The sequence below is a fragment of the Lampetra planeri genome, chromosome 40 (genome assembly GCF_965212315.1).
Source record: "Lampetra planeri chromosome 40, kcLamPlan1.2.h2, whole genome shotgun sequence".
Classification (NCBI taxonomy): Eukaryota; Metazoa; Chordata; class Hyperoartia; order Petromyzontiformes; family Petromyzontidae; genus Lampetra; species Lampetra planeri.
This window is the reverse complement of record NC_136146.1, coordinates 7,769,337-7,784,005: the sequence shown is the minus strand read 5'-3', so window position 1 is coordinate 7,784,005 and position 14,669 is coordinate 7,769,337. Positions and strand designations below refer to the sequence as shown.

Sequence of the window (14,669 nt, the reverse complement as noted above, 5' to 3'; positions counted from 1 at the left end):
CGATTTAAATACCTTGGTGTAATAATTGACGATCAGTTGAACCATGAAGTCGAAATCAAGAGCAGAATTGAACAAGCAAGGCAAGCATTTATTAAATGGAAAACACTCCTTGCAGACCGCAACTTGAGTACATCACTGAAACTGCGCACACTGAAATGCTACATCTGGTCAATTTTGCTGTACGGAGTTGAGACGTGGACACTGACAATAACAGCAACAAAAAGGCTCGAAGCTTTCGAGATGTGGCTGTATCGAAGAATGCTGAAAATCCCATGGACAGCCAAAACCACCAATACACAAGTTCTGCAAGATATGGGCACTGACAGGCAACTGCTGAAGACCATCATTAGCAGGAAGTGTTACTACCTAGGCCACATTGCCCGAAACGATCACAAATACCAGCTATTAAAGCTAATCCTGGAAGGAAAAATCGAAGGGAAAAAACGACCAGGACGGCCAAAAACGACATGGCTCAGTAACATAAAAACATGGCTACAATTAACAACAGCACAAACTCTACACGCCGTGCTAGACCGGGACCAATATCATCGTGAAGTCGCACACGCCGTTGGGCAGCACTAAAGAAGAAGGGAGATCGACCACCGGGAAAAGATCACTGTGGAGCCGAGGTGGCGAGATGTAATCTCTCTCGCCTTATATGCAGGGGTGCAGGGGTTTGACCTCGACCCTGATGCCTGTTGTATATAGTTGGAGTTCATGTGATATCCCTGTTGTGGATTTTTCTCCAGGTTCCTCCGGTTTTGCCCTCCACATTTAAAAGACATGTATTTAGATTATTTGGATACTGATGTAAATTCCCATGTGTGGCCAGCTCACCTCTGACAAAGAGCTACAAGCTCAGTGCACTTTACCTGGTAAAATAAAACAGTTAGTTATTTAGTTACATGGGTGCAGAACAAGGTGCCAAGGCACTAGGGAAGGGAAGAGAGCGCCAGTGCCCACCACTGGTGCCGTTGGAGTAGGTCCCAGTGGGGCAGGGCACACACGTGGAGTTGCGCGTGTTGTAGAAGCCTGCGTTGCAGGGAGGGCAAGGCCGCTTTGCTCCCGAGACGGGCAAATGAGTTGCCCCCTTCAAATCCTCGCGGCAAATCTTGGGCTCAATCCACCTGAAAATCACCTGCGTCTGAAACCCACGCACATCACACGCAGCTGCACGATGGTACATAATGCACGATGCTACATGCAGCATGGTGCTACATTTGTCACAATGATGAAATTTATCGGTATACAACACTACAGTCTACGACCAAATCACACCCGATCTTATCACATCTCAGAGGTTAAGTGAGGTTTGAGCCTGGATAGTGCTTGGCTGGTTTACTACCATGTGTAACAGGTGCTATAGACTCCGGGGCTACATGGTCGGCAGCAGGGGGGCGGAAAAGTAAATTAATTGTTTACTGTATTTCAAAGGTCTCACGACTACGGCTCCCCGCCTTCACTAACCCTCACTGACCTCTTGTAAGACCTGACCTCTTGACCTCTTGTCAGTGTGGGTGTGTGAAGTCATCTTGTCTTAGTCCACCAACACATTTGCTAAAATTTATTTGGATGGCGACCCAAGACAAGAGGACCACAATGCACTGCTTTAGGAACTGCTGATGGCGTTTGCCACGTGGACCGAGGTCGCGAGCTTTTTGTACACGTTTGTGTGTGCGATTTCTTAAACTTATGGCTGGGGTTCGACACCGTCAACTTTGTGTAGGTTTAGTGGGCGAATGTAGCCCATCCTCACCATCCCTTGCAAAGCTCTCCAGCCTTGGTTGTACTGTTGGTTTGTACTTAGTTGTAACGCGTGAACAAAAGGCATTGTTAATGCCTGCGGTGAAACACGGACACCGTGGATTCACTTACCTGCCCTTTCTCATCGCAGCCGGTGTGCAACTGGAAATAGTCATTGTCGGTGCAGGGCGGCTTTAGAGCACAGAAGGCGGAACCGATCTCTGCAAAGACAAAGATCCCCTGTATAGCCTTTAACAGACTGTTGGGGCAAGTGCTGTTAGCAAGCACCGATGAAGGCCCCGCACGTCACACGATGGAGTGGGTGGCCAGCACTACGACTGGCTGCCTTTGTCTCCCCAATGCTGATGTTTTAATTAAGGCCAAGTCGACAGAGGAGAGGCCCAGGAAATGGTTCAAATATTCGCCACTGTTATTGGCCCCAAGTGGAAATCGAACTCAAATCACCAGGTTCGTAGCACAACACACTAACCCCGACACTACCGCCCTATACTGTGAGTAGTGAGTGTCTCGAAGCTGTGCAAGTGGCTGTATACTTTGTTAGTGAATGAACGTCTCTAAGCTGTGTTAATAAGTTAATGTTTTTATGCTGTGTTCGTGTCTATGCAGTGTTCGTGTCTATGCCGTGATGATAGTGAGCGTCTATGCCGTGTTAGTGAGCGAGCGTCTGTGCTGTGTTAGTGAGTGTCTATGCCTCGCTAGTGAGCGAGCAGCTGCGAACCTGCGTAGTGCGTGGTTGTGTTGCACGGGGTGCAGGCGTGCGCTCCGCGTGGGGAGAACATATCCCTGGGGCACGCGGTGCAGGTGCCTGCGCCCGGCTCGGCGCTGCAGGTGCCCGGCTTGCACGGGAAGCACTCCGACGTGTACGACACCCCTGGGGCAGAGGGCACGTGGCACAAGGTCGGCACAACGCGAGGCGAGTTCATACGGCATCTAAATGCGACCGCATCTCAGCCGGGAAATGCCACGTGGATTCATATAGCATCTAAATGCGACGGCATCTCAACAGCACAATGCGACGTGGGCTCATACAGCGTCTAAATATGATAGCATCAAAGACGCCGTACAGAATCAGAACGTGTACATTTACAGGCTTTTGTTAATCCACTGCTGGACGAGGGCTCAGCATACTCCGTGTGGGTCACTACGTTTGCTTGACTGTACTTCACCACGCTGGTTCGTGGGGGTTGGCTATAGCGGGGAAAACAGATGTCCAACACAGCAACGGATTTTTCTGGGCCATCCTCTGCTACCCACTACTCCTCGCCTGCTACTGTCGATGAAGCTCGGGACGAGGTCATACGGAGAGCTCATCACGGATAAATGCAACGGACATTTTGTTACGATCGTGCGACAGCTGCTTCATCGGCAGTGTGGAGCGGGGGGCCTGAGACCACCAGGGGCCACTCGCCGACGTCGTTCGCGACGTCATAGTCTATCGCTCGCCACATCTACAGAGTGGATTGTGCGTGATCACGTGGTGGGCCCCAGGTGTGGGAGGGAGGTTGGCTGCACACGAACCCTGGCCGGTAAGGAAACTGGCTGGCATGGACCCCCCTGACCGGTACGGCCTTGGCCTGTACGGATTCTACTGAGCAGGGCACACAACTGGCGTGGCAAGTGAACTGATGGAAGTGGAGGCACCGGCTTCCACCTGTGCCCACGTGTGTGGTGCTTCACCTGTGATGTGCACGTTGCGCACTAGGACAGGGTTGGGGATCTTGGTGCCCAGGAGGATGCCCGTCGTTCTCCAGTAGAGGACGTTGTTGCCGGAGTTTAGCTTCACCTGCATGGCAACACGAGCCACTAAGAATCAACCACACAGAATTATAATAATGGGCAGGAGTGCGTCCGTGTGTTAGCTGTGGTCTGGTTGTTATTAATCTGAAGTTAAACAGAGAATCACTGGTTTGAAGCTTTCGTGACTGCAGGAATCTATACTCTTTGGTTCTTTCGGTAAAGTCACGTAGGTATAAAATAAAATAAATCACGTTTCGGGCGCAACACAAGCGTCCGTCATCAGGTCTGTGAGTTGCTTGATGACGGACGCTTGTGTTGTAATTTATTTTATTTTAAACCTACGTGACTTTACCGAAAGAACCAAAGAGTAATGAATCACTGGTTCTCTTTTTTTTGGTATGGTGCCCCCCACCTCCTCCTCCTCCAATAAAGACCACCCCTGCCCTTATATGCGAGTGTGCGCGTGTCCATCTTCTATATGGGGAGCGGTAACTGTAGCGGTTAGCGCTATGGGAAGTGGTAGTTTGGCGGTTAGCGCCCTACGCTACGAACCCGGCGATCCGAGTTCCGATTCCAACTCACGGCCACCAACACCAGTGACAATTATCTCAAGCAGTCATGGGCCTCCCCTAGGTCGACTCAGCCTAAAATTAGTACCTGGTGTGTTGTGTAAACATTGCAACTAAGGAGACAAAGGCCAGTGCTTTCTTTAGAATTTTTTTTCTATTTCATTTGTTGTCCTTCCCCCACACCTCCGATTGGCGTGATTGGCTACGTACGGTGCAAAAGAAGTTCAACATACAAACATACAGCTGGGCATGGTGCTGGCCACCCACCCCCTCATATGCTGTGAGCGGCCTCCAGAGGTGCTAGTCACTAACAGCACTTGCCCCAACAGTCTGCTAAGGCTTTGTCTTTGTCTATATGCATCTCAACACGTTTTAGGGGCACGGCTCGGCTTCTGCAGCGGCGATATGACCTGGCGCCTCTTCGATTCACAGTAGGGGAATAAAAGAGATTTTAGTTTCATCGACGCAATGTGGCACCGACGACGTTCTCCACGCACACGATTGAAATTTCTCCCGCACGATGATCACGCAGCAGTCTGCGGATCCCCCCCACCACCGCCCCTGCTCCCCACCCATGCATTAGCGTTTCTGTTGTGATGTTATTTTCTCGTCATGTTTATAATTTTTTAATGAGCACCACTAGAATACTGCCACGACGCCACGGGTGCGAGAGGCCACGCGGTTGTGACATCAAGCCTCTCATGGTGCCCACCTCACCGTGTGGCTTCTCCAGACGCCACCTTTGGACTTGAGGAGGAATTTGTTACTGTCGTCATTCTCCGTCGCCTGGCACTGGTCGTTCTGGACCTGGGTAAAACAACAGCCGGAATGGAAAAAAAACACAGCCAAATTGGGCCACGGTGTGCGAGTCGGGCATCAACACTCATGGACCGTAACACTGCGAGCGACGGGCCGTACGTCATCACACTTGCGTGGCAGCGTCGTCATCATCAGCCGTGATCTATCCACCGCTGGATGAAGGCCTCTCCCAGGTCGTCGCTATCCCTCGCGGTTACACAATGCACTCGAGCCGATTTAATTGCTCCATCTCCGCGCTGGGTGTCCTATCGGGCGCGTTCCCTCGCATGGCATTCAACGGACATAAAACTCAACACTCGTCAACAACAGCGTGGCCTTAACAAAAACAGGTAATTTGTGACGTTTCGGGCAATGGTCCTCCCTCATAGCACATAAAGAAAGAGACCAGAAAGATGGAGTTCATTAATAAGGCTTGGAGACTGCACTTAACACCATAGGTCCTGATGAGAATCTTTTTCTTCTTCTGATGACCAGTTTTTGAATGGGCTGATAGTAGCTATTTTAGCTGGTAGTAGTTATTGAGCGCCGGACAATACAATAATAACATTTGAAAAAGTAACCCAAGGCGGCTAAAAATATACGTTGGTGATAATGCGGCCGACAGCGATTGGTGAGAAGCCATGGGGAGCTGTAGTTTGCGCAACATGGGTGGTGAATAAAGAGCAAGATTAGAGGAAGGCGTGATCCCAACACGGCTCTAATCTTGTAGATACCCACCTAGACTGCCGAGTCCTGGGCTGTCTAACACAAGTCTGAAGCGTCGATAATGGGCAAAAAAAGAAACCCATTTCAAGTACAGGTCAGAAGCGTTTTGGCAGTGTTTTACCATGGTGATGTATTAGCGAGCATGGCAGTGAGGCTAAAACTAAACTACTTTTATTTTACAAAGTCAGGCCCACTGAGGTGTGTAGCTCTTTTTCAGACGCGACTTGGCCACAAATGAAAGCGAAAATAAAGTGCCTTATCAGGTGGAAATGTTTTGCAACCAAATACTATAAACACAACTTTAGAAATGTGGAGGGAAAATATACTCTTTGTTTTTTTTCGGTAAAGTCACGTAGGTAAAAAATAAAATAAAATAAATGAAAACAACTAAATTAAATCACGACGTTTCGGGCGCAACACAAGCGTCCTTCTTCAGGTGGGGACAACGTAGCGAAAGGAGGGAAAAACCGGAGGACCCGGAGAGAAATCCACGCGACCACGGGGAGAGAGACATGCAAACTCCAAATATACAGGCGTCAGGGTCGAGATCGAACCCACGACCAGGCGAGGTAGTTAACATCTTAAGCAACAGAGAGGTTACAAAAGCGTTGCTGACATTACCTAATGAGGGTTCACATTCATGTTCAACAGTCCAGGACAAGCAAACAAAAGAACTGGGTTTTTTTCTTGTTGTGAATCATCTGTTAAAATACGAATTCTTTCCCCCTAATTTTATTCCCATTGCGATATCGGCATCACGCCATGAGACAAAGTATCAATTCGGAACCGTCGCAGAATAGGGCAGCCCTTAGCCTCAGAAAACGGCCCACAGAAGCAGATATCGCAGAGCTACCTCTGATATCCCTTCCAAACGACTGCTGTTCTAACAGTAGGGGGTGGCACTTTCCCACCATGCAGCCACAGAGTAATTTTCGCCAAATGACAGACCGATAATTTTTTATTCTCAGCTGGAATTTATCCATATTAATTACAGGACCAAGGTTTATGAAATGTCTTTTGTGACCGTGCTGAGATTATCACCTCGCTGCATTTGAGAACCCGGTTACAGGCGGCTGCCTAAAGATTCAAAACTCAGTGATGCCAGCTCAGTACTTTCACCTATAAGCCACCCAGTCATCTCCAATAACAATAAATGTATCTGCTTTGTGCCATCCTTTAAAGAAGCTCGGAGAGAGAAGACTGAGAGAGAAGCTGAGAAAAAGGTGGACTTCAACACTGTCGGCAGAATTACACACCTAAAAAAATAACAACCATATATTATTGGTTACAGTACTGAAGATGTTTTTCTTACAAAGAACTCAAAGAGGATGCTGGAGTCCGGGTACTGGTATTCGAAGGAGACCTCGCCGGACGTCTTCAGAGTGACTGCATAGACAAGGGACGCCATGCATTCGTCGCGGTTGGACATGATGAAGTGTCTGTGTGGAGTCCACACCGACCTGCCGGGAGAAGAGCAACGAGGTTTACGAGTGAAGTCGGGGGCGGAGGGTAGGGGGGGGGCGGTGGTTTGCACGCAGCCCGACAATCCCTGTGCTCTGCCTGTGTGTGTATTGGTGGTGGACTGAAGCGGGATATTTCTGCCCCAGCTAAACAGAGATAACTAAATATTATTATTATTGAGATCGTCTTCCGTATGGGCATGTTGCGGAGATGAGAAACTGATTTTGACGTCTGGATTCTGCAGCCATTTGGCGGCATTGCCTGTGAGCTGGTGAATCGCTTCGGTGCTACTACTACATGGTCTTGACGGTCAGTCAGCAGGTGACCACGTGCTCAATCGTTTGTTCCGTTCCGTGGCTGCACGTGGAGCTATCGTTATCTTACACTTTTGTAGGAGATAAGCGCATCGGCCGTGCGATGTCCGAACGTGATTCAACGTGGGAAGCGAGAAGCCAGGAAGGGGTTCGTTTGGGCTCACCTATGATCGTTGAGATGATAGCGAGATAAACGAGAGATCAGAGAGCTGGAGACAACAGCGGTCCCGTTACAGAACCGTTAAGACATCGTGACACCACGTGACATCGTAACATCTGTACGTGTGACATTACGCCACTGTGTGGCCCACGGGCACGCACTAATGTCTTCATGCGGCCCATCGAAAAACACCACAGGTGAAGAACCCTGCTCTAAACTACAGCACATGCATGTGTGGACTGCGTGTTTCGCTTTGCTCACTGGCTTGATCCGTTTTACCCCATTGCGTACCTGCCACCCATAACTCACTCTTCTCTCCTCTCTCTCCCCGACTTGATATCTTTGAAAAGGAGCTTCATAGCTCATCGGATTTCTCCAGGATGAATAAAGATTCTGATTCTCTCTATTTCCTCTGCCTCTCTTCCCTCCATTAGATTGCAACCCGGTTCCTCTCTAGACCCGTAACTCTTTTCCCATCTTCGGTGATCTCTTTGTGCACCCCCCGGTTCCGTGTTGCTACGTTTTTTTTTATCTTTGCTCAAAATAAAAAGAGAACGAGCAAGAGGTACAAAACGATGTTTACCGAACGCACACCCGGCGGTGTACACAGCGCGATTGGTCGATCGCCGGCCCCGCTGCGGGACAACTCACTGGCGACACTTCTGTTGGACCAGCGCGGCGGGCGACTGCCCGCCCGAGTCCACCGTGCTCGTGTGGACCGCGAAGCCCGGGGGCAGCTCGTCCCACTCGTCGAAGCGCACGCCGCTGCCCAGAGAGAAGGTGCCAGCAGCACACGCGCTGCACTCCTGAGAGCGCAGGTCCAGGTACTCACCCACCCCGCAGGAAAACGCTGGGGGGAAAACGTAAACACCGTCAGCATCTCCGCCGCCTGTCGCTCCTGCGCATCAATGAATGATTAAAGTCTTATTTTAAATATCGTCGTTCATGGAGCTTGCATCCCAAAACACTGTCCAACTCGTCACATGCGCAGATTTTGTATGGGAGCGAGGGCAATCACAGGCAAGCGGGAAAAAAAAAACGGTGCCGACAACTGACCCAACAAGCTCTGTGGTCTTATACTGGCATATAGGGGCGCCGCAGTGGCGAGATGTTAACTACCTAGCCTGGTATACAGGAGATCGTGGGTTCGATCCCAACCCTGACGCTTCTATATTTGGAGTTTGCATGTTCTCCCGGTGGTCGAGTGGATTTTTCTCCGTGTTCTCCGGTTTTTCCCTCCACATTTAGAATCAACATTCGTTGAAAGTAATTGTTTGCAGTGAATTTCCACATGATGATAAGCCACTTCGTTAAGCTATCACTTGTGACCATTGTTGCTTCTGAAAATTAGCTATACAACTCAGTGGGCTTTACCTGGTAAAATAAAATAGTTGAGATATTTGGACAACTCCAACTAACGAGCATTTATAAATGCGACACTCACTGCACTCGGTGCCCCGGACGGGCTCTGGGAGACCCGTGCAGAGCCCCGGCGAGTGTGGCACGGCGACGCGCCACCGCAGCCCGCTGCTGTCGCACTCCGTGTACTCGAAGTAGTAGTCGAGCTGCAGAACCGTCGTGGCGGGCAGCGGTAGGGAGGGGGGGGGGAGGAACGATCAGACAGAGAGACATCGATGGATTGTGCTTTCTGTTGCGTCTGAAGATCACTACGCTGCTCAGAGTACGATATCGAGTAGAATGGAAGGGCGTTTTAGAACCTCCAGCTGTAAATCTGATTTTAAGACTTTTAAGGCAAGTACAATTATGACGTTGATATGTATGACAAGATCACCCAGAATGTACCCGAACTCATCAGATCTTTAGAAGCTAAGCAGAATGGAGCCTGAATAGCGCTTCGATGAGTGGCCACTAAACTGCTGTGGAGCTGCATGGTTAGCAACGGAGAGCAATGACGCAAAATTGTTGTACAGTACTGTACATCTATTCACCCTCCTCTACGCTCCCTGCCTTTGCCCCACCAAGGCTTGACTTGACCAGCGTGAAGCGTGATCAAAATAGATCAACGATTAACCCGCATGGCGTGGACCAGTTCAAATATCACTCCCCACCGCTGATGCGAGCCATGGCAAAGAGTATAAAACTCAGGTCACCATGTTCATACGTATTTTTGGATTGTATTTAAGAGAAATGTCGAGAAAAGTTAACAACAACTAAAAACACAGCACCAATACCGCAGAAATTTCACGAGCCAGGCCTGGGACTGCACTGGCGACGTTTCTATGCATCGTGGTGATGCAGCAATAGCATGGCAGCATTGATTTGCATGCACCTCTTCAGTTTCGAAAGAGCGATTTACATATTTGTTTTTATGCAATGTTTTCAAGTATGACCTCAAAGACTTTAACATCATCGTCAATGAGTGGGAAGCTCTGGCGAAAAAAAAAAGGAAAACTGGCGCAACAGACTCTGGGTGGACCACACGGGACGAAGACGCGAGATGGTTTCAGAAGATCTGGGAGAAGCGCATGGTGCGTACGAAGTGGGGCACAGGCAGCCAATCAAAAAATCGGCAGCCATGACAGAACCAGAGTCAAGTACAGATAGGACAACTGCAGCGGTAGCGGCAGCAGGATCAGCATGCTCCGTTGTTCCAGGATCAACCTTTTCAGTCATGACAGGAAATGTTCAAGTAATTTTAATCCTCTTGAAAATATGGGAAAGCTGAAAACCCATCGTCTTCCGCTCAAGAACGGATGCCATGAATGACGCGTCCCCAATAATAACCCCCTTGTGTGCGGGTCACGGTATACCCGCTCACGTTTTTTCGAGGACACGATGAATTGTTCATGTTTTTGTTTATTGTGGTTGCACCCGATTCAAGAGCCGAATGGCTTACAGGGCTATACCAAATAAATTAAACTGAAAACTGAAACTGAATTCACCATACTGTGAAAACACGAACCCGTTACATTTGCAATTTTCAAAGCAGGGAACGCACTGTCCACGGTCTTGGCAGGAGGTGGGAGAGCCGTGGGCGGTGGTAGCCTTAAACAAAAAGGATGCCAGATGGCCGAATGAGTATTGATTTCAAGGAGAGATATTGGATGGGGGTGCTTTGTGGGAATAGACACTGCATTGTAAATGAATGCATAGCTTACGTCTGAGAAGCAGGTATCCCCCCCATACAATGGAGCCACAGTTAAGTGAAGCCAAGAACAGAGAAGGGGGTAGGGGGAGGATGAAGACTGAAAGGTGGATGGGTGGACAAGCCAATGATTTAATGGAACAGACGCACCAGTGTGGAGAGACATACACGACCGCTTTAGAAAATATCAAAAGGCCCTTCAAAGGGGAATTGCTACGCATTGATGCTACTAGCCCAACGATTAGCTTCACAGGAGCGTATCTCGGTACATGACTAACAGGCTGTGTTGTACATCCCAGAGTCAGATAAACCTTAAATGAATCACAACTCATTCCATGAAAGATGAGAAACGCAACAAATCGTGTGAAGGGTGGAAATAAATAAGAGTACTGTATTGTACTCTCTCGAGAAACGGTGCCTTAACGCGGCGAGAGAGTTTGTGTACGTCTGAGAAGCTGATCGCTATACCGTCGAGAGCCTAGTGCTCTCAGAAGGGTCACCCAAGGCGGGAAGACTTCAGTGGAGACGTCAGACAAAACCCGTTTCGAAAGGTCCCCACATGACCTTTTCAAATAAATGGTGATCCAAGAAAGCAACGGGAAACTACTTGGATTATTGCTCCCTTGAAAACTTCAATGATGACAAGCAAAATCAACAAAGGCCCTGAGTATCGGCGTCCTTTAAATAGGACAGGGGTGCTAAGAATCTCCGAGCTTGTGTCAAAGAACCCTTTCAAAGTAGCAACTTGGAACGTTAGAAGTTTACTTCAAGCAGGAAAACTAGCCAATGTCATACAAGAAATGGATCGACTTAAAATCAACATAATCGGTCTAAGCGAAACTAAATGGCCTGGAACAAAAAAGTTTATATCGAGCGAACACCACATCTTCTGCTCCGGAGGAGAAGAAAACACCAAACAAACATACGGTGTCGCCTTTATAGTACACAAGAAATTAGCGAATAAAGTCAACAACTTTACCCCAGTATCAGAACGAATAGCACTACTACAATTAGCAGGCAACAAAGTCAACGTGAACATTCTACAGGTTTATGCTCCAACAGCAGATAAACAAGATCATGAAATCGAATCGTTCTATGAGCAACTAACCAACACGCTGAAGCCGCTGAAGAAGCAAGACATCACTATAATCCTCGGCGATTTCAATGCCAAGGTTGGCCACGGTCGAATGCAGAACATTGTCGGAGAACACGGACTAGGAACAAGGAATGAACGAGGCGACAGACTGGTTCAATTCTGCCAAGAAGAACGTTTCAGTATTGCTAACACGTGGTTCCAATTACCACCTCGACGACTGTACACGTGGACCTCGCCGCAAGACTCCGACAACAACATCGTCAGGAACCAAATCGATTATATCCTAATTAACATCAGGTTTAAGTCCAGTGTGATTACAGCAAAAACCTACCCTGGAGCCGATATATCGTCAGATCATAACCCAGTAACAGCTACAATAAGACTCAAATTGCGATCAATACAATGTACAAAGACGAGACGAACAGACCTGGAGAAACTGAAGAACAGCGCCGATAAAAGACAAGTACAGCAACATCTCAACGATAGCATCCGCTCAATAACAACAGAAACAGCAGATGTTCAGGAGTACTGGCGCTCGTTCAAACAATGCATCACAGAAACAACAGAAGTCATGCTGGGACATCAGCCACCGAAAAAGAAACAACGATGGATGACACATTGTATTCTCGATCTAATGAGCCAACGAAGAATGTACAAAAACAACAACTTGGAGAAGTACAAACAAATGCAACAGAAGATCAGAGAAGCAATCCGACAGGCAAAAGAAAAGTGGATGGAAGAACAATGCGCCGAGATTGAAGAACTAATTAAAAAACATGACAATTTTACTCTGCACAAGAAGCTCAAAGAAGCTGGTAACATCTACAGACCAGCCCCAACAGCTACCTTGTATGCGGACAACAACCAACCAATCCTAAATAAACAAGAAAAAATGGACACCTGGACAAACTATATACACAAGCTCTATGGCGCCATTAGAACACCTGCAGAAAAAGACCAACAGATATCGAAAGACGCTCTACACATTTTAACATCAGAAGTAGAATATGCAATCAAAACAGCTAAGTCAGGCAAAGCGTGCGGGCCCGACACAATCCATGTAGAATTGCTCAAACTATTAGACAGTAACAACATACGACAACTGACTAATTGGTACAATCAAATATACAATGGCAATAAAATTCCATCCGACTGGCTACAATCCATCTTTGTGGCCATACCAAAGAAAGCAACAAGCCGGAAATGCGAGGACTACAGACTGATAAGCTTGATGAGCCACGTGCTGAAAGTCTTCCTGAAGGTGATCCAACAGCGCATACGCTCCACATGCGAAAATGCATTGAAGAACACACAGTTTGGCTTCTGCAAAGGACTAGGCACAAGAGAAGCAATCTTCTGTCTACAGATACTACTACAGCGATGCTACGAACATCAGAAAGAAGTGTACATCTGCTTCATAGATTACGAGAAAGCCTTTGACTCAGTCGACCACGACCGACTAGCAGCTCTATTAAAACAACTGGGACTAGATAAAAACGACATCAACTTCATCATTGCTCTTTATTGGAAGCAAACAGCCCAACTCCGATATGACAACGAATTGACAGACCCAACACCAATACAAAAAGGTGTACGACAAGGCTGCCCACTTTCACCCAGTCTTTTCAACATCTACTCGGAGCAGATTTTTGATCGAACACTAGCAGATAAAAACATTGGTATTAAAGTCAATGGACAATACATCAACAACATCAGGTATGCCGACGACACTGCACTGCTGGCCGATTCGGAACAAGACCTACAACAAATCTTGGACGAGGTTGCCACAGAGAGTCAAATATGGGGCTTACGAATTAATAAAAAGAAAACAAAGGTTATGAAGGTCAGCCGAACTACAAGCGAAATAACAATCAAGCTTGGTAGCGAAAAATTGGAACAAGTACACCGATTTAAATACCTTGGTGTAATCATTGACGATCAGTTGAACCATGAAGTCGAAATCAAGAGCAGAATTGAACAAGCAAGGCAAGCATTTATTAAATGGAAAACACTCCTTGCAGACCGCAACTTGAGTACATCACTGAAACTGCGCACACTGAAATGCTACATCTGGTCAATTTTGCTGTACGGAGTTGAGACGTGGACACTGACAACAACAGCAACAAAAAGGCTCGAAGCTTTCGAGATGTGGCTGTATCGAAGAATGCTGAAAATCCCATGGACAGCCAAAACCACCAATACACAAGTTCTGCAAGATATGGGCACTGACAGGCAACTGCTGAAGACCATCATTAGCAGGAAGTGTTACTACCTAGGCCACATTGCCCGAAACGACCACAAATACCAGCTATTAAAGCTAATCCTGGAAGGAAAAATCGAAGGGAAAAAACGACCAGGACGGCCAAAAACGACATGGCTCAGTAACATCAAAACATGGCTACAATTAACAACAGCACAAACTCTACACGCCGTGCTAGACCGGGACCAATATCATCGTGAAGTCGCACACGCCGTTAGGCAGCACTAAAGAAGAAGTATTGTAATAATGATACAGTACTCAGGGCCCCCGACGCCTTCAAACTAAACCATGACGTTGAAGCACAGAGCCCCCCCAAACCGCGGGGCCTAGGGCAGTCGCCCCGATTCTCCGTACCCTAGGAACGGCTCTAACAATACTGCGCATGCGAGAGGTCATATATAGACTAAAAAAAGAAAGGAGCGATTGCGACTGTAGGATTGGTTCCTCCCAAAATCCCTTCCATGTCATGTCACATGACCAAACTGCGATTGAGCATAAACTCTAAGAATTAACAAGAATGTTGAGTGTACAGGATGCTATGCTTTTCAGCCCTCTAGAATATTTCCAACTATTACTATAGTATAGTGGATCCCAGAGGTCTAAACTAAGACATGTTCTATTTGACCAGGTAATGCCCACTGAGCTATATACCTCTCGTAATTTAAAAGCGACCTGGTC

General features: G+C 47.7%; 1 protein-coding gene across 1 annotated transcript in view; it reads right to left on the bottom strand.

Annotated features, from left to right (window-relative positions):
- LOC144731836 (endosome/lysosome-associated apoptosis and autophagy regulator family member 2-like) overlaps positions 1-14,669 on the bottom strand; it is a 39,226-nt gene that overhangs the window by 19,415 nt on the left and 5,142 nt on the right. Inside the window, exons 3-10 of the mRNA XM_078613112.1 lie at positions 8,974-9,094; positions 8,181-8,379; positions 6,907-7,054; positions 4,788-4,877; positions 3,442-3,547; positions 2,483-2,635; positions 1,876-1,964; positions 964-1,144 (exon numbers count right to left, since the gene is read on the bottom strand). Coding sequence (XP_078469238.1) covers positions 964-1,144; positions 1,876-1,964; positions 2,483-2,635; positions 3,442-3,547; positions 4,788-4,877; positions 6,907-7,054; positions 8,181-8,379; positions 8,974-9,094 — 1,087 coding nt within the window. The remainder of the gene's footprint in view (positions 1-963; positions 1,145-1,875; positions 1,965-2,482; positions 2,636-3,441; positions 3,548-4,787; positions 4,878-6,906; positions 7,055-8,180; positions 8,380-8,973; positions 9,095-14,669) is intronic.